The sequence below is a fragment of the Strigops habroptila genome, chromosome 9 (genome assembly GCF_004027225.2).
Source record: "Strigops habroptila isolate Jane chromosome 9, bStrHab1.2.pri, whole genome shotgun sequence".
Taxonomy (NCBI): domain Eukaryota; kingdom Metazoa; phylum Chordata; class Aves; order Psittaciformes; family Psittacidae; genus Strigops; species Strigops habroptila.
In genome coordinates this window covers 16,402,798-16,426,529 of record NC_044285.2, presented here as the reverse complement: position 1 = coordinate 16,426,529, position 23,732 = coordinate 16,402,798, and the positions used below count along the sequence as shown (strand labels likewise).

Genomic DNA, 23,732 nt, shown 5'->3' with positions numbered 1-23,732 from the left:
TTTCATCTTATGCAGTGCATGGGCTGAACATTTTCTAAGCAAAGTTTCTTTTTTAACGTTTGCCAGTAATTTCCATGAAGTTCTTTATACAGTGGTGACTTCATAGGGCATGGATGTTTTCTGTGCTCTTGCATAGCATGAACTGAAATGATAACCTCTCTCCCATTAAATATGAAGTATCTACACTGACTTTGGGAGAGTTATTTTAGACAGACAGCCATTTTAGTAATATTTAAATATGGCTCTGTATGTGCACAGAAGACAGATTTGGAGTACATTAGACAGAATAGGGATCAACACATTTGCATGTCTGCCTACATGCTTTCTTGAGTACTGACTGAAAGGATGCAAGCACAGAATTTGCATTTCTGAAGAGGCATGTTTAATACTGCTTTTCAGGAAGATGCATCGCTCCTACTGCTAACTGTGTGATGACTCCACAGCAGTGTCACTGGGAGTTCCACTTACCATTATTTATTATGTGCTTGACCTGTACTGAACCAGGTCAAGCCTACAGAGTATGTACTCTAAGGCTGTGTCTGCACAGAGACATTGCACTGGGGTAATTCAAGTTTGTTCACCTTACAGTGTCTTTTGCAATACAGACATTTCCCTCTCCCTCAAGGCAAATGTTTTAAACATGGAACATAATTATAATATTCAGTAGGCAGGTTCTTAACTATACCAGCTGATTGCATGAGTTACACTTTTTTATGTTGCATTATTCTGACATTGCTCTTGCAAGCCTCTCCTATTGCAGAGTCACTCTTTCCCTTTTAGGCATTGGCTTTTGGTACTTGAGAACCAAGAAAGTCCATTTTCCATATTATTCAGTAATGAATTAAAGTAACCACTGAAACCTTCCAACTACGGTTTCTCCATACTGCTGCTTTGGATGCTTTCCAAGGTTCTGGGCTTGACTGTCATCTTTGGCAAAATGTGTATCTGTCCTTCTAAATAAAAATTAAAAGAACACAAATATCTGTAAGGCCAGTCAGAAAAGAGGAACATGAGCAAGGTGCATGACCAAGGATTATTTCATTAAACCTGCAATATCCACGGGATTGTGCTGTTAGGGGAGTCGTGGGTAGTGAACCCAGTGACACAAAGCCTGTTTGCTGCTGAGCACTTGCTGTGGAGGAGGTGAGTTTTGACAGTGTCAGCGGCACATGGACACATTGCTGGGGTCCCTTCTAGTAGTGCCATTGCCAGCATAGCACTTCTGTACCACTGTTCTTTCTGGTCACTTCTACTTGAACTAGTATTACACTCAAAAGCTTGTTATGAGCAAAAAAGGAGACACACCTTGTATGTAAAGCCAGGAATTTATTGTTAGTGTAACAGATTTTCACAGTCTAATATATGAATTATTATTAGTCTAGATCTAATTACAAGAGAGGAGAGACAAGAAGAGAGGACACTACAGCTACACTACTACAGGAAAAAAATAAACCCAACAAGGTAAAATTGATCTATGCACACTTCCTACCTTTACCCCCTTTTTTTTAATGTTATGCTCACATTTGCACTGATGGCTCCGGGTCTAATGGTCAGTGGCTGCAATGGGGGTAAGTGAGGAAATTCTGCCAGCCATCAACATCCCAGATCCTTCACTAGGATGAGTGTGATGTTGTTGGTTTCTTTTTCCTTATTTTTCGCTTGCTTGGGGGCATTTTTGTGTTTGCTACCAACTTTCCATCTTGTTTTTCTTTACTGGCCTTCAAATCCTACAATTACACCTGAATTCCCTAGTCATTAGAAAAATTGCTTTCACAGCTAAACAGAGGGACAGCTCAAGGCAGGTTAAGGAAAGTTCAGACAAAGCAATCCTGACAAGCCTCAGCCCTGAGGCATCACAAAATCAGCATAAAGCCTGTGGCCCGTTACTACTCTATTCTAGGCTACCAGACTTCATTACCCCTAGAGGTGTTTTCCTCTCAATACAGCTACTGCAGACACATGCTCTGCTGTGTCACCTGAGCTGAATATTTTAGCCTAATTGTGGATTTTGATCTCCCATTGGGATCCAGCATCAGAAAGAAAATCAAAACAGATGTAAGGACTTGGCTGATAATGGCCATTTAATGCCTATTTCAGCTGGTGCCAGGGTCCAGGGGGGTTATGTAGTCAACAAACAGTACACAGCAGGCTGACAAAGCACAAGCCTTGTGCGAAGTGTGACAAGAACTACAGATTTCCTTAAAACCACAGTCTTATTTTGCTTTTTTCAACTTTTAGCCCTATCTGCAGAAACAAAATGTGATATGGCAAAGTGCTGCTTTATGGTTGATGCCCTCTGTCTTTACAATGGATGTAAGGTATGTCTTGATAATGGGCTTCAAATTATTCTTTGCAGTTGTTCAGCCAAAATATTAAATGCCTGTATCCCCCTTCCACTTGGTGTTAATGGAAAAGAAGTTGCATAATTTCATCTGCCTGCTCTTCTTTTGTCTCTCCAACATTCAAACCCCTATGAAACCACAGTGTTTCACCCTCCATAATTGTAGATGCAAGCATCAACCTTTTCTTGCACTACTTGGACTGCTCTGCTCAGCAAGCTATTATCTGAGCAGGCCAACAGCCCTCAAAAATGGCCATGGGGAAAGGATTGGATTCAGGTTTAGGAGCACTGGTAATCTGATAGTTATTGTCACAATACCTGTGTAAAATAGCCCAAGCTCAGGTGGAACATTGTACCAATGAATAGCTCCAAATAACTCTAGGGAAGTAATACCTACATATTGATTAACATGAAAAGTACCCTTAGGTGACATCATTAAATTTCCATATGGCGAATCCTACCTCCACTCCTTGAGAAGGCGGCTTTTTCTGACATATCTCAAAAAACTAAAACCTTTGCATAGCTTTTGTATCTTTTTGCATATCTTTGGCCAAGACTATCGAAGTTGCTGTTCTATGTAAATAATCACATTCTAAATATTTCTGCTGTATTTTCATCAAGGACACTCAGACTTTTTTTTCCCCCCAACTGCTTAATAAATTTAAGGCATAATGTTTCTCTTCTCTAAGAGGTAACTGGCTTCCCCAGAAGTCCCCAGCAGAAGTCCCACACTCTTGAGTGCGGGCTGAGGCAACTTGGGTGTGCACACTATTGAGTGCACAAGCAGGGAGGTGGCCAGGTAAAGGTAAATGAACTGTAATGCTTTCAGTGAAGAACAGAACAGACTTTCATGGGTGAATCCCTGATTTGCAGACTTGCCACATCCTTGCTGTGCTCTGGGCACATAGCTGTGAAATTGGACATGTATGTCTTTGTGTCTTGGAGTTCAAACCATTAATCGAACCATTTTTCAGAAAGCTATGAAAACACATAGTTGCCATACAAATACAGGGCTGGAAGAGATCATCTACACTGAGGCACTTTCAGCTGTGTCGATAGCATCAGTGACAGATGGTGGTCTAACCTGTTCTTGAACATGCCTAATGAAAGCCATTCTCTTATTTGCTGAGAGATCAAAAGGGATCATTATGAAAATGTGTTCTGATTTAACTCCAGCCCTCATGCATTGCACAAGTCAGAGTCCTTCCCCAGCCACAGAGCTGTCTTGTACAAGAGGTTGTACCAGAACTTTTAGGAAGATACCTAATCTGACGGGCAGTCAGTATGGCAGGTTATGCACCATAGCCGTAGCTCAGCAGATCATTATCTCCACTGTTTCAAACAATCTGCACCCTGTGTAAAAAGAAGCCCCAGGAAGTAGCCACACAGCATGTGTGGGGAGGTGATAGCACCAGGAGAGCGGGCCAGGCAGTGGACAGTGTAAGGGTCCTGGTCAGTCTAGCACACAGGAGGTATCACCGAATAATTTCATGTCGAGGCAAGGAAAAAACTGCATTGAGTAAAAAATTATATTTTTTAAATTAACAAGAATAAAAATAGACATCTGCAGTCTCTCCAGTTCAGCTGTGAGCTAGCTTCTCACTGTTCTTTCAAGACTGTTCTCATACAACAAAGGCATTCTCAGAAACCTCTGCTGTAGCAGAACTGTTTGAAAACAGTGCACAAATGAGGCAAGCCGGGGTGGCTGGAGATGGGCAGGCAGTTGGGTGCGTTGCCAAAAAGGAGTCAGTGGATCCAGAGGATTCCCCTGCCTGTCCTGCCGGCCCTACCACTTCCTACCCCTGGCCGCCTCTCCTGCTTGTCCTCTTGCCTTGCCTACCCTGCCCTACTTGCCTGCCCTGCTCTGCCTGTCTGTGCTGCTTGCTTGTATCCCACTGCAGGTTGTGACAGAATTCATTCACTCCTCCAAAATACTTACATCAATTCTTCTTTCTCCTCCCACTGGCATAAAACTCTGCCAGTGGCCACCTGTGGCCAGTTCCTTGTGATCTTATGTTCACTGAGAGCTTAGTTTTGGTTTTGTTTGTTCCTTTTCAGAAGGGCACTGCAATTTATATGTGTCAGTGCAGTCCTCACTGGAAATTTGTGCAATCCTGTGCTCATTCCCTTAAGAGTGAGATTGCATTTGCAGCCTCTCTTCAGAAGGCTCTGATGTGGAAACACTCCTGTATTCTGATGTAGTACAAATAATTGTCAGTTTTAATATCACAAGCAAATTTGTTACAAGCAATTTCAAACCGAGCTGATCTGAGCAGTTTCTGCCTTCCTTGCCCCCTCGCTGTCTCTTTCCCCTGTTCTGATTTTAATTTCCTTTCAACAATGTCCTGAATATGAACAAAAAAACTTTAAAGAATAAAGATGAGGGCAAGTCCTGCAGTATGTCTCACTTCTCAAACATTCAAGGCTTTTAGCTTGTGGAAGAGCTAAGTCACCAGCAGGAGAGGAGCTGTGGCTTGCTCTCTCAGCACTGCTGGGCACTCACCATTGCACCACCAGCAGCTTCTGCAGCACAGCGCACCCTAAAATGGACACGGAATGAGCCTGAGGCAATGCCAGGCTGAATAATGCCACTTAGACAATGGTGTCTGCAGCATAAAATAAAACCCTTGTATGTAGAAATACGGGATAAAGGGATGGGAACTGTGAGCCAACACCAAGCAAGATCAGATCCTTGTGCAAGGAGGTGCACTTGTGTTAAACAAACTACACAGTGGGACTGTTGTTATCTTCTCCACCTGTGAGTCCACTGTTATGGAGGTGCTTGCTCATGTTCTCCCGTGGGCTGTAGAATAGCTTTAAACATATGCACTCTTACTTCAACCTAGGCAGGTGCCTGAGAGTTGTTTCTCTCCTCACTATTTAAACCTCCGTCCCTGCTGGCATGAATGGAGCATCTCATCGAAGTTGGGGAATCCCGATTGTGCCCTAAAGTCTGTTCTTTCATTGACCATTCACCCTCTAACTTCACCAGAAAATCCCAGGGGCCATAGTGCAATGTAATGTGCTTCCTATTAATGATAATAAGGGAAGATCCATGACCCTGCAGCTGATGCTGGGTGCTGCACGTGTCATTTTGTGCCTAAAAATGTGTCGTTTTTCTTGACTTCTATAGTTCTTTAGTATCTTTATGTCACGGTGACAGTACAACACTACTGTGCTCTAGAAGGCGTTTACTGATGTTATCTTGCATGTGAGCTGTTACAGAAAAATATGTGCTTTTTAACAAGGTGAGGCTGCAGCGCCCAAATATTAGCTGTTAGTTTGGCAGGTCCTAGCCTTCAATTCTTGCCCCTAAACCATGGGCCTTGCAGTGAACTGCGCTTGGCTCATAGCTGGGACCATCATTGCAGTGCACCAGCCAGCACAGAAACCAGCAGCCCTTCTTACCATACTCAACCACCAGACTGGGCTTCAGACTCTGGAGGGGCCTGGCTGGTTTTACCCTTTTCCTTTGTGCTGGGGCCACCAGCAGGAGAACCAGACTCTCTCCCTTCCGTTGGTCCCACAGGCAATGGACCTGTGTGGTCCCATGCTGGGGCTGTCAATTAAATCATGTTTCCATCCGAGCTGCTGCTTCTCATAGGAGGTGTTCCCGTGGCGGAGGCCAGGCCACGTTCATTGCGGTCAGTGCTCCCATCTGCAATGTGGACCTTTAAGGGTGCCAAGGGCCACTAAACATGAGCTGTTACTCAGCTTTTTCCTTACCAAAAGAGAGTGCAGTGTTGGATTTTGGTAGTTTAGGTGGGTAGCTGCTTTATTTCCATGTTCTAGAGAAGCCCAAGTGAGTAATCCAAGAATGCCTAGAAAGTTCAAGAAAAGGGAATTACTGGGATGTTGGATCTGCATCCACCTCCAGCAGTTGGTAGTCAGACGACCACAAGGGTGGCTGTGGCAGCGGCCTGGAGGCTTCACCCACAGCTCGCACCCGTGCACGGCTGCGAGGTGACAGGCCTTGTGCAACAGGTGACAGCAGAACTCGGCGGCAGAAGCGGGTCCATGCTGGAGCTGGCCCGGGGCAGCCCTGGATGCAGTGAAGACCTGCCGCTGCAGGCCCCGTGCGGGCTTTCACAGTCCGCAAGCGGCCCGGGGCTGCGGACACCCCGCGCTGCAGCGCCCGTCCCGGGAGCGCCGCCGCTGTCCGCCCCTCACCCTGCCGGGGCGCCCGGCCCTGGCCTGCCCTTGGAGGGACGGGGCCGAGCGAGGTCTCCGGTAACGTGCCCCCGCGGAGAGTCCGCTCAGCAACAGCTGTGGTGGCGGTAACGGCCGTTAAGAGCGGACAAAGCGTGAGCTGCCGGCCCGCGGCCGCTTGTGCCCTCTGCGCCGCCGTACGAGGCCGCTCCTTCCTCAAACATGGCCGCCCCGGCAGAGCCCGCCTCACTCCGCCGTCCGTCGGCGCTGCCGTCGCCCGCCCGCCACCGGCGGTAGAGCGGCGCTGGGCCGCGGGCGGTCGCGCTCGCGGGGAGGCGGAGGCGGAGGGAGCCGCGGAGGGCCCATGAGGGGCTGCGGCGGCCGCAGGCCGGGCCTGCCCAGGCGGCTGACTCCTCCCTGGGGGCAGGAGGGTGCGCTGGGGCCGCCTCCGCCACCGCCCGCCGGTGCCGCCGCCGTGTGACTGGAAGCGCGCAGCCCCGAGCGGCCGCGGGGCGCCGGGCCTGAGCCGGCGGGCGTCGGCACCCTGCCCCCGCGGGACGGGGCCTGCTGGGCCCGGCCCGGCCCGCCGCTCCCTCCCCGCCCGCCGGGGTCCCTGCCGGCAGCGACGATGTTTTCTCTCAAGCAGCCCAAACCCACCTTCAAGTCCTACCTTCTGCCGCTGCCTCAGGTAACAGCCTTTTCCTTCCATTAGCAACCTGCTCGGCTCTTCGCCTCCCGGCCCTGGCCTTGACCCTGCGCGCCGTGCCGCCAACGGGTCCTGCCCTCCAGCGCGGCGGCTGGCCCGGCCCGGAGCGGGGCCCGCGGGGCGCCCGGGGCTGGGCCCGGAGCTTCTCCGCGCTCGGCTCGGGGTCCCCGGCTGGCGGGCGCTACGCCAGCCCCTGCGGCCCCGGGAACCCTCCGCCGCTCGGGGAGACAAAAGCCGGGCAGCGAGTGAAGTCGCACACAAACATGGGGTGAGCAAATGCTGGTGACCGGGCCAGGCTTCGCTCGAGGAGCAGAACTAAATCAAAATCAACTTTTGTGCTGGTTAAAACCGGCCGGCGTGAGATTATGTCGGAAAGTTAGGAATAATGCCTCAGGTGCTCGGGCTCGCGTTCCGCTGGGTGGGATCGGCGTTCCCCGCGGTCGCGCTGTGCAGTAGTTTGGGGAGAAAACAGCTGGAGCATGTTACGCAGAATTGAATTCTCACCGTAGCCATCGTTTCACATTTAAAACACGGCTGATCGCATAAATAAGAAAATCAAGTGTCTGTAATATAATGCTGTACGTAGTATGTGTGCTATCAAGAGTGTCTGGTAGAGCCACCAGGATTTCTTGGCGTGGTCCGAGTGTGCACTTGACAGAACGTCATTTTAATTGATGTATTTTAGACCAGGCAGAACCTCTTCTAGCAGCGTGTTTGATGTGTTGACTCACTTTTGCTTTTTCAGTTTCTTGGTAAAAGTGAAATGTTGATGCAGCGTAGTTCTGGATCTTCCTAGTCGTGGGAAATAGCACTATCACTCTCAGTATAGGAACCATAGGCATTAAGGTTATTTCACTTCAGGTTCCAGTCTTTCTATAGAAGTATTTTTATTTGTAAGGTTTGACGTTAAATACAAGTAGGCATGTATGTGTTGCAGGCTTGTTGGGTTTTGGGAAACTTTTCCTGTGCTGGAAAGTCATGCATGTGAAAAGTTGGTACAGAGTTTTGTGCAAACTGGAGTGTCCGTGTCAGTGTAAAACTTGTTGTAGGACCTGGGTCTCTGTGGAATGTCAGTTCAAACTGGTTTTTGTTTGACCTGTGTGTGGGTTTTTTTATAGCCCAGGTTACACAGTTAAACATTAGCAGGTTACATATGTTATTTTTCTGGTAAAAAGCTGAATGTACACAAAAAAATGTCAATACCTTTACAGAAAAATGTTGCTATGACTGGATCCTAGCTTGTTTAAGATCAGCTTCCTAAGTTAAAAGAAGAACTTTCTTCATTGCCCAAGTAGATCAGACTTTGGTCTGGCTGTAAAGTTCTAATTCTGAAGTAAATCATCTGGTTTTTTTTCCCTTTCAGGCTGAAGACCATATAGCATCAGAACCAAGGATTAAAAAACTGGAACCAGTACTTTTGCCAGGTAGGCATAAATCAAGAATTTGACAGATACCTCAACAAGGGTATATTTAAGCTATTTGTTTGTTATAATAGAATTGGTAAAATGTGATTAGTTTTCCCTATTTTACTGTAATTATTGACTTTGGTGTATTTTAATCTTGGCATGCTCCTGGAGGGAATATAATGTCTAAGTAGGAAAATTCAGTGATATTTGTGTCTGTAGAAGATTGTTTGAACCGGCCTGAAACACTAAATAAATAGATTGGCAATTTTGCCTGTGTAATGCTTTAGTGTACGCAGGATAATGTCTTGGGTTTATTGTCAGTATTTGCAATGAAACCATTGTAAGCTTTGTAGCATTTATGATACCTTTTGGAAGACTACTTGTGATTATGTTTTTGTCAGCTAGTCAGACCTTTACGTGTGTGCAGAACCCACTGCCATAGCATGTGTGGTAGTCTTCCTTTATTTTAAAGGCAAATCTTCATAGAATTTCCAGTAGGTATTGGAAAACTTCTAATGCCATCTTTAGTCACTTGCTCTTATTGAAGATGCAGCTGTTAGGTAATTTTGGAATTTTTAGGTGGCTTTAAACCTATGCAGAATAACCTTTTCAGTGTGTGGATGAGAAAAACAATGTTTTTATTATTGTTCATAATTACATATTTATCAAAATGTAAGATATTCATGGCTTCCGTATTTTAAATAAGAAATAATCTTTGGTAAGTGACACTTCAATCAAAGAGAATTTCTAAAAGCCTTTTTCAGATACCAAAGGAATAATCTACTATGCTCAAGATTACTTTCATTGCAAACTCTACATCGCAGTAGTAAAGTTGGTTTGCCCTTTTTAAGGGTAATTTTGAGTTTTAAACAATGCTACATGGCATTTTTTTGTTAGCATTAAGATTATATGTCAACAAATAGGAATTTACACGTGCGTACTAATGTAGGAAGCTATTGCTATCATGTGGACTAAGTTGATAAAACGTTAACTTTGAAAGTGATCAATAGAATAAACAAGTTACTCTTAAAAATCATTTCTGTCAGTATTTCATGTGGGACTTTTGTTAATTAAGCAGTAATAATTGATATATGATATGGTCGAGTGAGATACCTTAAGCTTAACAGGCTGAAATATTGTGGAAGAGGTTGAACTGAAAAAGTAAATAACAACTGACCGGCACTCTGCGTGAAACAAAATAATACAGATTTTGCTTGAGGCATAAATACCTTAAAATGCATTGCTAAGATTGCTCAGTATTTGAAATACAGATATATCTTTAAGCTTGCAAAACTTCTGCTTGCCACTTGGCATCTTATTGGTTATGTTGCAGTTGATATTCGTCCAAGGCCTTTGACTCACAAGGAAGTGACTGCATGTTCTTCTCTGAGACATTCCACAGAAAATGCAAGGCAGAACGGGATTGTTTTTCTCAGAGCGTAACACATCTTGCCTTTGCTGTGGGACGTGTGCATGAGCAGTTACAGAAAACAACTTCTGTGCAGTAACTTTTTGGAGTGTGATTCATGCTTTATTTGTGGAACTCCGAAGTACACTTAAAATGGTGCTGACTGGGTTTTTTTTTTTTCCTCGAGTGGCTTATATTTATCCCGTGTTTGCATCATTTCCCTTTTCTGTGCTATCTTTGAAATTAGCATTTGGTGGCTTTTGAGATGTTTGTAGTAAGTTGCCCCAGGTTACATAGAAACCAATTGAGAGACTATGACTCAGCACAGAATTCAAATTTCCACCTCCATATCATTCCAAGGTGTTATTTCGAACTGTTTCATAACAGAATTCACTGCTCTGCACAGCCACAGAGTGGGTCTGACAGGTGGGGTGGAGTTCAGAAGTGACTCTTTTTAAATTACTTACATGCAACTCTTCCTGTTTAAAGTTAAGCACTGGCCTAGAAACTTTTGTTTTGTTTCTGCCATCAAATGGTGCAGCAGAAAAGCGTTTAAACAAGTACACATTGTACTGTTGGATAGGCTGGCTTTGGATTTGTCATAACCCAAGTTTCTGGCCAAATTCCAACTCAATTATATTAAGGCTGACTTGTACTCCCTTGCAAGTACAGTTTGACTGTGGTATTTCTAACATTTTATCCTTAATAGTTGTGTAAAACTGCTTTTGCTCTCAGGAACAGAGTTAATCCTGAGTGGCTGAATGTTTATTATGCTGGTCTAATTGGTGGAGTTCTTAAGGAGTTCTTTTGGAATTAAATTATGTTAGTAGAAGCAGTTACTGCACCTTTAGTAATCTTTAAAAACTGCAAATAGCTGTATTAAGCTTTTGATTCCTAAAACATAGTCACTTTGACTAATATTTGACCCTAATACCATACTACCTAACTTGTATTTCTGTGCAGTGCAGGTTAGGAGAGGGAGTTCCAGACCTAGAAATAATGTCAGGTTACAAAATGGTAGAGGTTTTATACTGGGGGCAATAGGCAGATAGAGAGTGTGGGGGAATTTACATTGGAATTGACTTTTAACCTGTAGAGTTTGTTTTTAAAGTTTCCTCTGGTGCCCAGAGGAATAGAGATGTATCTCTTCATATTTTGGAGCAAAAGCCTGTCTTTTCATGGAGCTGTGTGCTTTGAGGACAGTGGTATATTAGGAAAAGCAACAAACATCATTTTAAGGAAGTAAAAACCTTGGTTGTAAGTGGCAACACTGATACTGCAGTAGGGAAGAACAAATAATTTTCTAGAACTTGGTATAATTTCATTCCAAAACACATGATATGGTTTCAAGATGGACTTATAAAAATGTTTTTCTTTCTGCAGTTCTGTTCTCCTAGAGCAGCTCTTCAATGAAAAGTTCTTGCAGTTAGTTGAAGAGCTGGCCTGAGCAACAGTTTAACTTGTTTTTCCTTTGTTTCTTTGTGTAGCTTGTCCTATAAGCATGTCAAAGAGGAAAAATAGAGAAATAGCAGGTAGGCAACCGGTCAGTCTGTTAAAGTGCCTTGCCTGGCTAGTAGGAAATTAGCTTGTGCACTTCAGGGAGAATGAAGTAGTTAAACTTGAAGGTGTGTTTTGTTCTGGTAATCAATTCTAGCCTGTTTCCACAACAATGTTTGTGGCATTTTTGAGACATTAACTTAAGCATATAAAAAAAAAATTGTACAACATAACTGGGATATAATGCAGTGTATGTTTTCATGATGTGATTGGCAGTGCAGTGTGCAGGGAGGTGTAATACATGGATAAGGAGCCAGTGCAGTGCCTGTGCTGTAAGCAGTGCTGTGCCATGGTTTAGGAAGGGTCAGATCAGAAGGTCCTTCCTCCCTGTTGCTCACCAGGATATTCTGCAGGAGATATGTAACTAATGGAACATCTGTTGAAGCGTGAGATTCAATTATATATATATAATATAAATATATATATTCATCAATTATAAAAATAAACTGAATTAGAATAGCATATTCGTATCTTTAAGACTGGCTCACATTCAGGCAAGTTAAAGGAGTATCAATGTGTGCTGCTGTTGCAAAGCAGTTATTCATAGCCTCTAGTGTCTGCACCATGTTACGTGGGCAGTTCATGGAAGTCAACTTCAGTGCCATCAGTGGTGTGCAGTCATACCCATGGTGAGTTTATGAACGGGTCATAAGTATGGCTGGACTGGGTCAGATGTCACCTCTTGGTGGCATGTAGGAAGAGGAAAGAACAGGACAAGGAGTCCTCCCAGCCGCTTGTTCTGCCTCCCCTGCTTCCTTCAGCATGTGGCATGGGGACTTCCCTCTGAGAGTACCGTGATGGGGAGATCCAAGTGAGGAGTTACAGAGCATCATAGAGACAGTGCTATCGTAGTTAATTCTTCTTGCTGGATTTTTCTTACATGACTTTGGCTTATTATAGCCATGTAAACTTCAACCACCCACAGCTTTATCTAGTAGTAAGTTCAGCAATCTAATTGTATGCTGTTACAAACTACCTTTCTGTGTTTGTTCTGGGCTTAATCACCATCTAGTTTCTGTGGATAAATCCTAGTTCTTGTATGACACAGCAAACATCAAGCCATATTCCCCCATTCCATGTGATTTGTGATTTTTCAGACTTGTGTCATATGTCCACTCTGTTTTGCTTCTCTCTAGCTTACTTGTCTTGGTCCTGAGAAGGAAGCTTTCTATTTCTTTAATCATCCTTTTGATTGCCTCTGAACGTTTTCCAGTTGTGCCATGTTCTTGTTGAGGTGGAATGTCATGTGTAAGATTTCTGCCATTGGATATATTGGGGTTTTATCTATTAATGACAGCTCAATTGACTTTACAACCTGCTTTTGGGGGTTGGTTGATTTTTTTTCTTTTGTATACATGTGCCCTTAGGCAGGCAACTGACTGTAGAAATTGACCTGTGGGAGGTTTTAAGACTGTATGATGGAAGGCTTTAGTCCCATAGCAGTGTCTGATTCTCCCATGAGTTAGCTCCCAGCTCTTTTTTTTTTATACATATATTTTTTGCTCCTGCTTTCTGCAAAGCCTTAGTCCATGAAGCCGTGTGTTCCAGAGCAGCTGCAGCACATCTTGTGATAGGAGGAGGAAAGCACAGTTTTTGGCGAGGTATCCTTGTGCATTAGTACCTCAGGTGTGTTCACTCCTGCCTGCTTCAAACCCCTGTACCTCTTGGCATTTTGTTTTGGTTTGTGGTGTCCCAGAGCAGAACAGAGGTCATGGTGATGTGAGTGCATGATGCCAGCGATGGGACCGGGGTGGGTGTCTGTAAGAAACAGGGACCAAGTCTGGGAGTTAATGTGTAACCCCAGAGGCTTGTCAGGTCTGCCTTTTTGTGTATTAGGAATCATTTTGGTTTAACACCCCAAAGGGGAAACTGGGACTGTTCAATTGCTTGGTACAGGTAGTAAAGCTGTTACTGTCAGTGTCTTTTTCCGTCTCTATTTCTGGAAGGAATTGTCGATACTCAAGTAGGTATTGCTTGATCTGTTAATGCTTATTTGTTGATGGTGAGTAGGGATAGCCTGTCAGTTGCAATAGTAAACGAGTAGAACCTGTATAGAAGTTGGCTTCTGATTGTTTACAAAGCCTGTTCAGTTGTTGGTTCGCATTCCCCATGTTGTGGTGTGCCAGCCAAGGCACTCTTACTCATTGCGCAGCAGATTGAGACATCATATTGCGGGGTATGGGTTTCTTCCCTGCATCAAGTTTCTTTCTCAAAATTGAAATGTTACTGTAAAAGTTTATTTGTTTTTAAAGTTAGTGTGTGACACTAGAGAAGTAAGTGAAATAGCTTTGTAATTTCAACTTCTTTTCAGGAGTTGGTGTCATACAGGAGCATGAAATTGTTTTCAGCATTTTGGAATGGCCAGATTAGTTAATCAGAATGGCCACTGGAAAGTGATACAATCCCATAAAGCTTTTCTAAAGTAAACTCCTTTTTTGTTTCTACACCAAGATTACTGAAAGCTTTACTTAAATAAATTTTGAGAGTTTCAAACTCTAGATTTGAAATCCAAAACAGCAGCTTTCTGCAAACTAATCTTTCATACTGCAAGAACTTTAAAAATGCGCCAAGCATTTGACTTATATTTAGAATAAATGAGGCATCACACTAAGTATACAGTAAATACTTTTTGCTGTTGTAGCTCCTTTTGTTTGTTTGACTCAAAGTGAATTTTCAGGCATGCTTTGGGTTCAGTTAACTGCTTGTTTTGTTTTTGGTTTAGTTTTCTTTTTAAGGATTGGCATGATGTAAGTACTACCAAGTACTGAGTATCTGAGTTCCAGATACAGTCTTACAGGCAGATCTTGCTGGATGGAGTCAGTTTGTTCTGCCTTCTTTGATATGAACACAGAGAGGGCATTTCTTAAAGTTTCTGACTAGTAATATATTTTAAGTATTTGTAACTATCTACAAAAGTACTTTTCTTTTGCAACAGATTAGCTGTAGGGCAACATGGAAATCCTTCTTTAAAGGTAGAAGTATGAACATGCTTTAAAATTAAGTATTTTGATGTTTCTGCACGTGCATTCTGCAGAACAGTTCCAACATACTTGGCTTCTGCCCATGCTGTCGCACATACGTTTAATGCTACAAGTCATTAAAGTTCAGAAAGGGGATAAAATGTGGATTACTGTGGATTCTGATTTGTCAGCTGAATGAACTGCCGGGGGTTTTGTCTCCTGCCAAAGATACTTGCTTTCAATGAAGTAAGTCTTCAGCAAACTAATTTCGAGGGAACACACATTTCTGTATTGATTTATTTATTAAGCCAAACCTGAGTAATTTAAGCAAGACCCAGTAATATATTACAAGGTCAGAACAGTGTAAGAACACTTACACCAATACCAGTCTGTAAGTGGTATTGGTGACACAGTTACAGAATAACAGGATGGAAACCACAGTCCTCTCAAATCGTTACTGATTATATTGTTCAGGCAAAGTCAGACTTTGGGAGTCTGTAGTTTGGGTAGCCAGACTAAAAATATGCAAAACACAAAGCACTCTCCCTCCTTGCTGGCATGTCTATTGTTCATGTTACAGAACTCTGACCAAATCATTGCTAAAACCCTTTTTTTTGGGGGAGAGGGGGTGTCGGTGATAGGGTTATTTTAATTTGGCCTAAAATTACATACTGATACCAAGAGGAGCAGTTTGTTATTCTATTTTTCTCATCACAGGTGTGCATTCCTATTAACTACTTGGTGCTCTTTTGTGCAGCCAAGGAACAAGCCAGATCAGATTGCTAATTCAGATGAAATCTATGATGACAAAAAAGGAAGAAAAATCATGGTTAGAATTATTTTCAGCTGGATCAATTCTCTGATGTGACTAACAAAGTCTTACACAAATGGCAGTGCCAGCACAAGGGTTGATGTGGGAATGAATGTTGGATATGGAACTGTTTCCATTTTTAGGGGTAATACCAGCTGCTGGATTAAAGCAACTCTGTAAGCATGGTCATCTTTTTAATCTACTGCAGTACTTTGTTTTGGATGTAGTTGGTAATGAGGGCCTTGCTCATGATGGATGTTCCCTTCTTGCCACATGAACTACTGGTTGCTTGCTGTACATTTTTGAGTCCTTTGCTGTGTTTCTGGGGCACGGGGGAAGCTTTTGCGGAGCATCCCTTCCTAGCGCAGAAAAACAGTCATCTTTTCACATCCCTCTTGGGGTCAGTTTCTTTTGCACGGTTCACAAAGGACAGATACCGATTTTAATCTTGTGCATGGGAAAATAATAGTTGTTCTACTGTTGTTTACTTCTCTGCTACTTTTTTTCCTTACTGAGCACTTCTAAAATTTAGCTAAGCTCTTGTCATGCTCTTTCTCTTTTTCTATTTGTTGGCACACTAGAAAGGCTGGACAGTATTGATATACTTTAATAACAATTTTTTCCAGTCAGATTGGCAAAGCAAGCTCTTTTAGTACTGTACATTTAAAACATCCCACTCTCCAAGCAGTGGTTAGAGTTGTTTTTTTTTGACAGATATCCCAGGTTCTCCTATTAAAAATTAATGCAAATGGAACATATCCAAATTTTTTCTCATTCCCAGTAATCAAGGTATTAAGCTGTCCTTTTGGAACAGTATGTTTACTTTGTTTTTATTTTTTTTCCTTTCTGCAGATGTGCAGAAGATTAAATGTAGTATATCCTTTAATTGTGAAAGTTTTGCAAAATAGTGGGGGGGGGAACCGATGGGTGCAGCTTTTTTTGTCTTCACATACCTGAATACATTGTGCAGCACGTGGAGATCAGAAAAGAGATAAGAAAATTATTTTATGAGCTTACAAATACTTTTCTCTTAAGTTTGGAAGTGGCTGAGCGCACTTGAACAGAAGATTCATTTAGAAGTGGGTTAGAGACATTTACACCTAAATGCTTGGTGCATACTAATAAACTCATACAATTTTGGTATTCTCTCTACAAGAGAACAGCTAAGAAAAGGCAGCTAAATGGGTGAAGATGTTCTAGATTTCAGTTACTTATTAACAAAGTTTTTATTGGAAATTCTCACTCAGAAATTTACAGAAGTTAATTATTTGCCAGTTGTTTTGGAGCAGTTTTAGGCTTAGATCTTTCTAAATACAAATGAACTCACTAATGTACATTTTTAGATGGTTAAATGGCTACTTGAATTAATTTAGCTTTTCTGTTGTGAACTTTTTAGACTATGTTTCACACAAACAAGCTGTTTTTCTGTTGTCTTCATTGGGTAATTGCTATCAGCATTATAAATGAGGAGCAGGGGTTTAGTTTCCTAAGTGTATTCAGGTGCTAGGATTTTATGAATTTAGGTAGCAATTATGTGACTGCATAAGCTATTTGATACTCTCTTTTGTCCTTATGTCTGTTAGACCCTGGACAAACACTAAACGTATTCAGATTTTGATGTAGAACTTCAATGCTCATTAAGAAAGTTTATACTAATAAATCTATTCCTTTGCTGTAGTACAGCATTGAAAAACTTCCCTTAGCAATATGCAGTGTACCTGCAAACTTCTTGAGCCTATAGGATTTGCATTATTCATTTATGGAGTCTGATTTCAGTCAGAAAATTGCCTCTAGCAAGTATCAGGTTCTTAATGTGCTGTATGTTAGCATTTTAGCACACATTTAGTATGTGTGCATGTGTTCTCTCTCTGTATGTGCCAATACACGGTACAGCATAAATATGTCACCTTGTAAACTGCTCAGTTACTTTGTTTCATTGTGCAGCATCGTTGTATTCAGTCAGCATTGTTGGAAACGTTTCGGTGTGTTTCACCTCGTTGGTTGGTAAGGTTGTGGTCCCAGTCAACCTTCTTCCCTGAAAACTAAGGCTTTAAGATAGACCCTTCTGCTGGATCCTTCCTGTGCTCACAGGCAGCAAAACTGTGCTAGAAACTTTTCTGGCTGGAAGCATTTGGCAACTGCGTCAGTGAGCAACTGAAAACCTGGAAATTACTTGAGTTTTCTGTGGCATGTTTCTTGAATTTTAAGCTGAGATAACACAATCTTAAAATAGCAAACATGAGAACTGTCTACACAGGTGAAAGAGAATTGTTTCTGCATCTCCTACTGCTGCAGAGGATCCAGACCCTTGTCTCCAGAGAAAATGCAGACATTTCCAATTACAAGTTCTAATGCAGTGCTAATTCTAGCAATTATTGCTTAGTTTTTCAGATCTGTGAAATTTACGTATTGATTGCCCTCTTATTGATAAAAAATAATTATAAAACAGAAACACAATACACAAAAAAGCTAAGAAAACTTTGAAGATATTTTGCGATCTGCATGTGTGCAGGTTATTAGATCCAGCATTTGTAAGTTACAGATTACTACCTTCATAAGGTAAACAAATTAAACTTGATCCTATAGGGCATGGCACCAAAAAGTGCAAAAGTACTGTTCAGTAGCAGGCAAAATGGTGCAGAACATCCTTTATTTTAGGATGTTACTGATCTGGGATTGCCTTTTTAGATTTTGCAGAAAGAAATTGCCCTGATGCCCAGACCAGACTCACTTGGTGTGTCTGCTGGCTGGGGAGACCAAGCTGGTGCTGTTGCTCAGCAGCTGTGCTCCCTGTTGATCCCCTGCTCTGCCCATCACTGAATTCAGCATTTTCAGCTGTGCCGCTGTTGTCTCCAGTTCCCCCACGTGCCTGCTCTGCCTTCTGAACTTCATTCAGATTGTAGCAGGTTATGCTACATATCATGGTGCACTAGATGCATGCCATGAATTCTGCTAATGCCCAAAATATGAGACAGTCAAATTGCATGTGTGTTTTTGAGATTTAGCAGAATTTTTCTGAGGTTTACCAGTTTCTGAGGCTGTGTGTAAAGTGGAAGGTGTATTAGCTACATAGATCCTTCAGTCTCTCGTGTTGTATTTGTGGTTCGTGTATTCTATGTAGCAATATTTTTATCAAATGTGATTAGGCTTTATATTTAAGGGTGGCAACCTTCAATTTTCCTTCTGGTTTCCCGTCAGAGTTTAAACAAACTGCTCTTGTCTCCTGAGATCATTCTTTGACTGCTCACGTCACATGGAAGTGCTGACTGCTGTTCCATGTCTGGAACAGCTTGTGACTGTTTACTGGAAAAAAGCAGCAGCTACACTGTAAAAATGTGCAGTGTAATGTCTCTGAATAGCTCTGTTGTTGACACTTGTATAGAAAAATCACCTACTCAACTACAAATGCAAGAAGGTTCATTGTGCAAGACCAACACATACTAGTTAGGTTGTTTATCTACTTTCCTAAATTTGGAAGGTTTGAGCCTTTTCATATTACTCATAGACATCCAAATGAGGAATAAAAGCCAAGTCAGTATAAAATTCTAAACCTGCATTAAAGAGGAAAAAAAAGTTTGGTTTATGCAGGCTTTTGGAAACTGCCTCTATTACATTTGCATTACAAACTTTGTCATGCTTCACTGTAAATGCGGGTGAAATGGTCATGCATGCACTCTGCCTTGATGTATTGTAACACTCAGGTTCAAAACTGACAGTTCTGTGTTAGGCCTGTAAACCTCAGTGCAAAGGAGAAGCTAGACCAAAAATCCCAGAACGTATGTGGTGGATGAAATGAGAATACATGAAGCTGCACTAGAATAGGGTTAGTCTTAACATGTTGCAGTGCAGCCACACAATTATGAGGGATGTAGGAGAGAAGTAAAAAGGACTGCCTTGTTTAAAGAGAGTGATGTGGCAGCATGTCTTAAGCTATAGTAGGTTCAAACTGAAGAAGTTTGCATGGATCTCATTTCTCTATTGTTCTGTAGCATCAAAGACATGAAGTACTGAAATAGTTTGGAAATAGTAGTTTGTGCTTACAAGCAAGGTTGTCTCCTGTGTGTTATTAAAAAATACTACACTTGATGTCAGATCAGAGAATGGTATATGGGGAAAAAGTATGGAAGTTACACTTCATTTAATGGTGTCTTTGGCTCTCCATATCTTTGTATTAGAAATGCAGGTACTGAGAGAGGGAAGAATAAAAACCATTTAGGTTTAGAACAACTGACTTTGTGGAGAGGGGAAGCTTCATAGGCAGAATGTGGCTGAGATCTTGACATTGAATAGTAGAAGATTAACACCAACTGTGAGAAGGAATTACTTTAATATACAGTTTGGGCTTTTGCAGTTGCTGAAGTCGACAGCTTAAATTAAAAAATGCTGGGCATTAAGAAGTTTCAGGCTCCTAAAAGCATTGAAACATTTTCATTTCGGTGTTTACAGAAGTAAGGCTTGTCATTCTCATGTACCCTGTTACAAGACATTGTTTTCAGTTGCTGTGGACTTGGCTGAATTTTAACAACTGGAAGCTGTCAGAATCAGAATTTTTAATTTGTTAATTGGGAAGCTTATTTAACCACAGTTTGGTAGTGTTTGGGAAAAGACTTTAAAGCTCCATCACATCTGTCCATAGAGCATTTTCACACTTCTGGCATAGAACATGCATGTATATGATAACCCCAGGTCAATCAAACTTCTCCTCTTACCTCTTCAAATGGTCCTAGAACACTCAACGTAATTCTGCCAGCTCAAGGATAAAGATGAGTCCAAGATACTTTTGTAGCTGTTTATGACAGCTGAACTAAAAGCAGGGACTCTGCTGCTGCTTTAGTGACTTCCAGGCTGATGCCTAATCATACTGGGGGCAAGAGAGCTAGTAGGGCAGCTTACCTAAAGAATTTAAATTGAGGAGCATATGCAGAGGCTGTGTCTCGAGGATAACAAAAGGTGCATTTCTGCTCCAGTATTTGAAATGCTCAAGACGGTTCTTTGAATGTATGGTTACGTGGGTGCAGTGATCACTACCTGGGGAAAATGCTTTCTCACAATGAGGAGACAGATGGGAGATGTTTTCAAAGCTATGTCCATACTCACTGGGCATGCAGGCAACTGATTACTGCCATTAGAGTCACCCAGAGAACTGACTGTGTTCTTGCAGAGGGGTCTCTGAGATGACATTTTGGGCAACTGGGACTGAATATGCCCAACCAATTAGAAGCACAGAAGGCTTTAGCAATCTTTAGTCCTTAGTCTTTTTGAAAACAAAACCCTCCAGCTAGTGTAAAATTATACTTTTCTTGAACACACGTCCACTCCCAAACTATTTATAGTAGATAGCAGCAGAGGGAGGTAGCTGATGTGGTGACAGAAGCAAAAGCCCTACACAGGAGTGACATAAATAACCAAGTTCATTTCCTGAAGTACGAACAAAATTACTGTTTAGATTTCAGAAACCTCTGTTGTGGAACTAAAAAGTAATGTGATTTTCTTTCTCTTTTTAAATGGTCCTCAGTCTCATTTGCCTGTAAGCTTTTTATAGCATAGCTTAGCCCAGATGAATGAGCATAATTTTGTTCCTTCATTTGGATCTTCTGTTTTGTGAAGGGAAATGGTTGGTCTCCTCCATTAGATGGTCACCATAGAAACTTTGAAATGGTGAGGAGTGTTTAATGTGTTTGTGTTCTGGTTTTTCTTTTATGATATCACCTTAAAAATCTGTTTATAAATGTGAAATCAGATGTGGGCTGATTATTCTGAATTCCTGAAGTTCATAAAACTCTCAAAAGTACTTAACAATAGCCGCTGATTTGAGTTTTCAAAGTGAATACTAGCTGAAGTACGTGAGGATATGCCTTTGTTTGAAGGACAGTAGTTTCCAAACGCATCAATTTGCAATAGTGAAGAATTGCAGATTTTGTTCTCTGGCTGTAAGGAAAATGGCGTGTGGAGGTTGTGGGGTTGGGTGGTTTGTTGTGGGGGTTTGTTTATTATTATTTTTGTTTTTAACTACTGCACCATATTGTCTGTTTGGGGAATGATACTTTTCTTTTCCCACCCCTGAGTGGTGTTGGTTAAACTCCAGGTTTACCTGGAAGAGGTGTATAACATGAAACAGGTAAAGGGTTAAGGAGGTGTTTTGGTACTACAGGTTTAAAATTGCTGTACCTACAAGATTTATAAAGGCTTCTCATTTTAATTTTATTTTTTTTTTTCCCCCTCCTCTTTTTCTGCTTTAGGTGAAATTGTGGTAAATGAAGTAAATTTTGTGAGAAAATGCATTGCAACAGATACAAGTCAGTATGACCTGTGGGGCAAACTGGTTTGCACTAACTTCAAGATTTCCTTCATTACGGATGACCCAATGCCACTACAGGTTTGTTATTACTCGTATTACTACATCATGACAACAAATGTGATAGGTAAAATGGATTGAATTAGAACACAGTGAATCTGTCCCATGTCTGATAAAAATACGATGTCTTCTAAAAGAAAGCAGGGTAAAGGAATGAGGTTCCACTGTCTTGTTCTGAAGGTGTTGCTATTCCATCCCTTCATTGAGAGTATCAGAACAGTGGAAGTTTGGTATGGAGCCAGCTCTGCCTCCATTTGTATGGAGGCTTCATTAGGAAGTGGTTTTACAAAAGGCAAAGCAGGAATTGCCTTCTTTAAGGAGGAACATGTTTTTTATATGGCAAATGTTCCATATAGACAAGCATCGTATCAGCAAAGCCTTTAATGAGTCCAAGTTCCGTTGGCATTACTGACAAGAGGACAAAGTAACCATGAAACGAGTTTTCATTTTAGATAAAGCAATGAGAACAGGGGAGAAACAGACCAAGCCTTTGTCAAAGCAGAACATGTGCCATTCAAAGCCTCGATCAGCAACAGCAGAGCATACAGTGCTGTTTGGATTTCCAAGTTGTGAGCTGTATGGTATTTTCAGTACAGTTTTCACTTTCATTTGGGGCTTTTAAAAGAAACACTCCATTAACCAGGCATGTGTAAAGCTCTGAAAGTAGATAGGTGCTTATTCAGTAATGGTTAGTAAGTTAGACCAAAGCTACTAAAAAAATGAATTTTTGACATGAAGTAGTTGATAAACATTTCTGAAAGCTGAATTCTTATTTTTTTTTTCCTCTTCTTTGGTTACAATAATAGTTGGAGATTTTTTTGTATTATATATACATATTTTACACTTCAGCTTGTATGGAACTTCTACCAGAGATTTTTGAGGCTGGTAAGTTCAGTGCAGGTTGTGGGGTTATTTTGCATGCCCCACTGGGGTTTCTAAACAGTTTGGTGTGCAATTCACCAGCACAAGAGAGCTGTTTCCACAACCTGTAATTGCCTGCAAATAGGCAAGGGTGGTACATGTCAGAAAAGTCTAGGCATGCCTGATTTTTATCATAGTTTCTTCAAAGTTGTGAACTGAAGGACTGCAATTAATGGCTCTGAGTTCATGTGTTTCAGAAATTCCATTATAAAAACCTCCTCCTTGGTGAACACGATGTCCCACTAACATGCATTGAGCAGATTGTCACAGGTATGTCAAAAATAGTTAAGTATAATGACAGGCTCTAAACTTAGTTCAAAACCGTTAACTGCTTGTTAGGTTGTGCAGAATTGTTGGTGCTTAAGGTTTTATGTCATTAATCTTCCCCGATTTGAAGAATTTGGTTTGTTTAAAATTAGGATGTAAGTCTTAGATGAATAAAACCTGAGATGCCATACAGGAGATGTTTATTTGGGTCTTTATATTGGTTTTAAATTTAACTGCAGTACTGAATTAACAGGTATTCTAGGGTAGACACTTGTTATAGTGGTACAAAATTTTGTTAGCAACTTTTTTATATTCAAGAATTTGAATCTCTTCCATTTAAGTACACTAGATTGCCAGAAGCACGTCACTTACACAATTCACACATAGCTGCTCAAGTTTTTCATCTTGTCTAGTTCTTAGCAAGCTAGTAGCTACTGGTCCTCAAAAATCTACAAATTACAATTTGTAATTATTTGGATTTAAATTATTTGAATTTACAATTATTTGAAGAAATAACTTATAAAAGACTTCTTCTGAAGATGCAGTTTTTGGTGGGTACTTTAGGTTCACCTGTTCGTTAGGAAGAATATGTTTCATCTTGTAATTGAAGAATTTCATGTAACTGATAATTTTTCAAGTCTTGATTATGGCATGGGCTGTTAACTACTTGGTTTTCTGACTGTAGGTAGTTATTAGTTTTCAGTGGCCAAAGTTATCCAGTCATTATTCCCACTCTGGTAGCTGGTTGTAATGGCTGGGAAAAGATTCATGTATATCTGAGGAAGAGCATTATGAACAAATGCCTTTTTCTAAATGAAGAGGTGCTATTGACCTGTTACGTGGTCTTGCAC

At 41.6% G+C, this 23,732-nt stretch overlaps 1 protein-coding gene and 1 long non-coding RNA gene across 4 annotated transcripts in view; one reads left to right on the top strand and one right to left on the bottom strand.

Moving 5' to 3' along the window:
* Nucleotides 1–1,367: 1,367 nt before the first annotated feature.
* Nucleotides 1,368–7,768, bottom strand: LOC115613001. Its single transcript, XR_003993227.1, has 2 exons — nucleotides 7,161–7,768; nucleotides 1,368–6,162 (listed from the first exon to the last, which is right to left on the bottom strand). It is a non-coding gene; the product is annotated as an uncharacterized LOC115613001 (long non-coding RNA).
* Nucleotides 2,265–23,732, top strand: part of MTMR10 (myotubularin related protein 10) — a 44,184-nt gene continuing 22,716 nt past the window's right edge. The window contains exons 1-4 of one of the 3 annotated variants that reach the window (XM_030497968.1): nucleotides 2,265–2,318; nucleotides 8,560–8,620; nucleotides 21,578–21,714; nucleotides 22,812–22,884. In XM_030497968.1, the coding sequence (XP_030353828.1) occupies nucleotides 2,265–2,318; nucleotides 8,560–8,620; nucleotides 21,578–21,714; nucleotides 22,812–22,884 (325 nt within the window). Of the gene's footprint in view, nucleotides 2,319–6,912; nucleotides 7,179–8,559; nucleotides 8,621–21,403; nucleotides 21,457–21,577; nucleotides 21,715–22,811; nucleotides 22,885–23,732 lie in introns of those variants that run through there. The other 2 variants (XM_030497965.1, XM_030497967.1) reach the window with 2 other exon arrangements.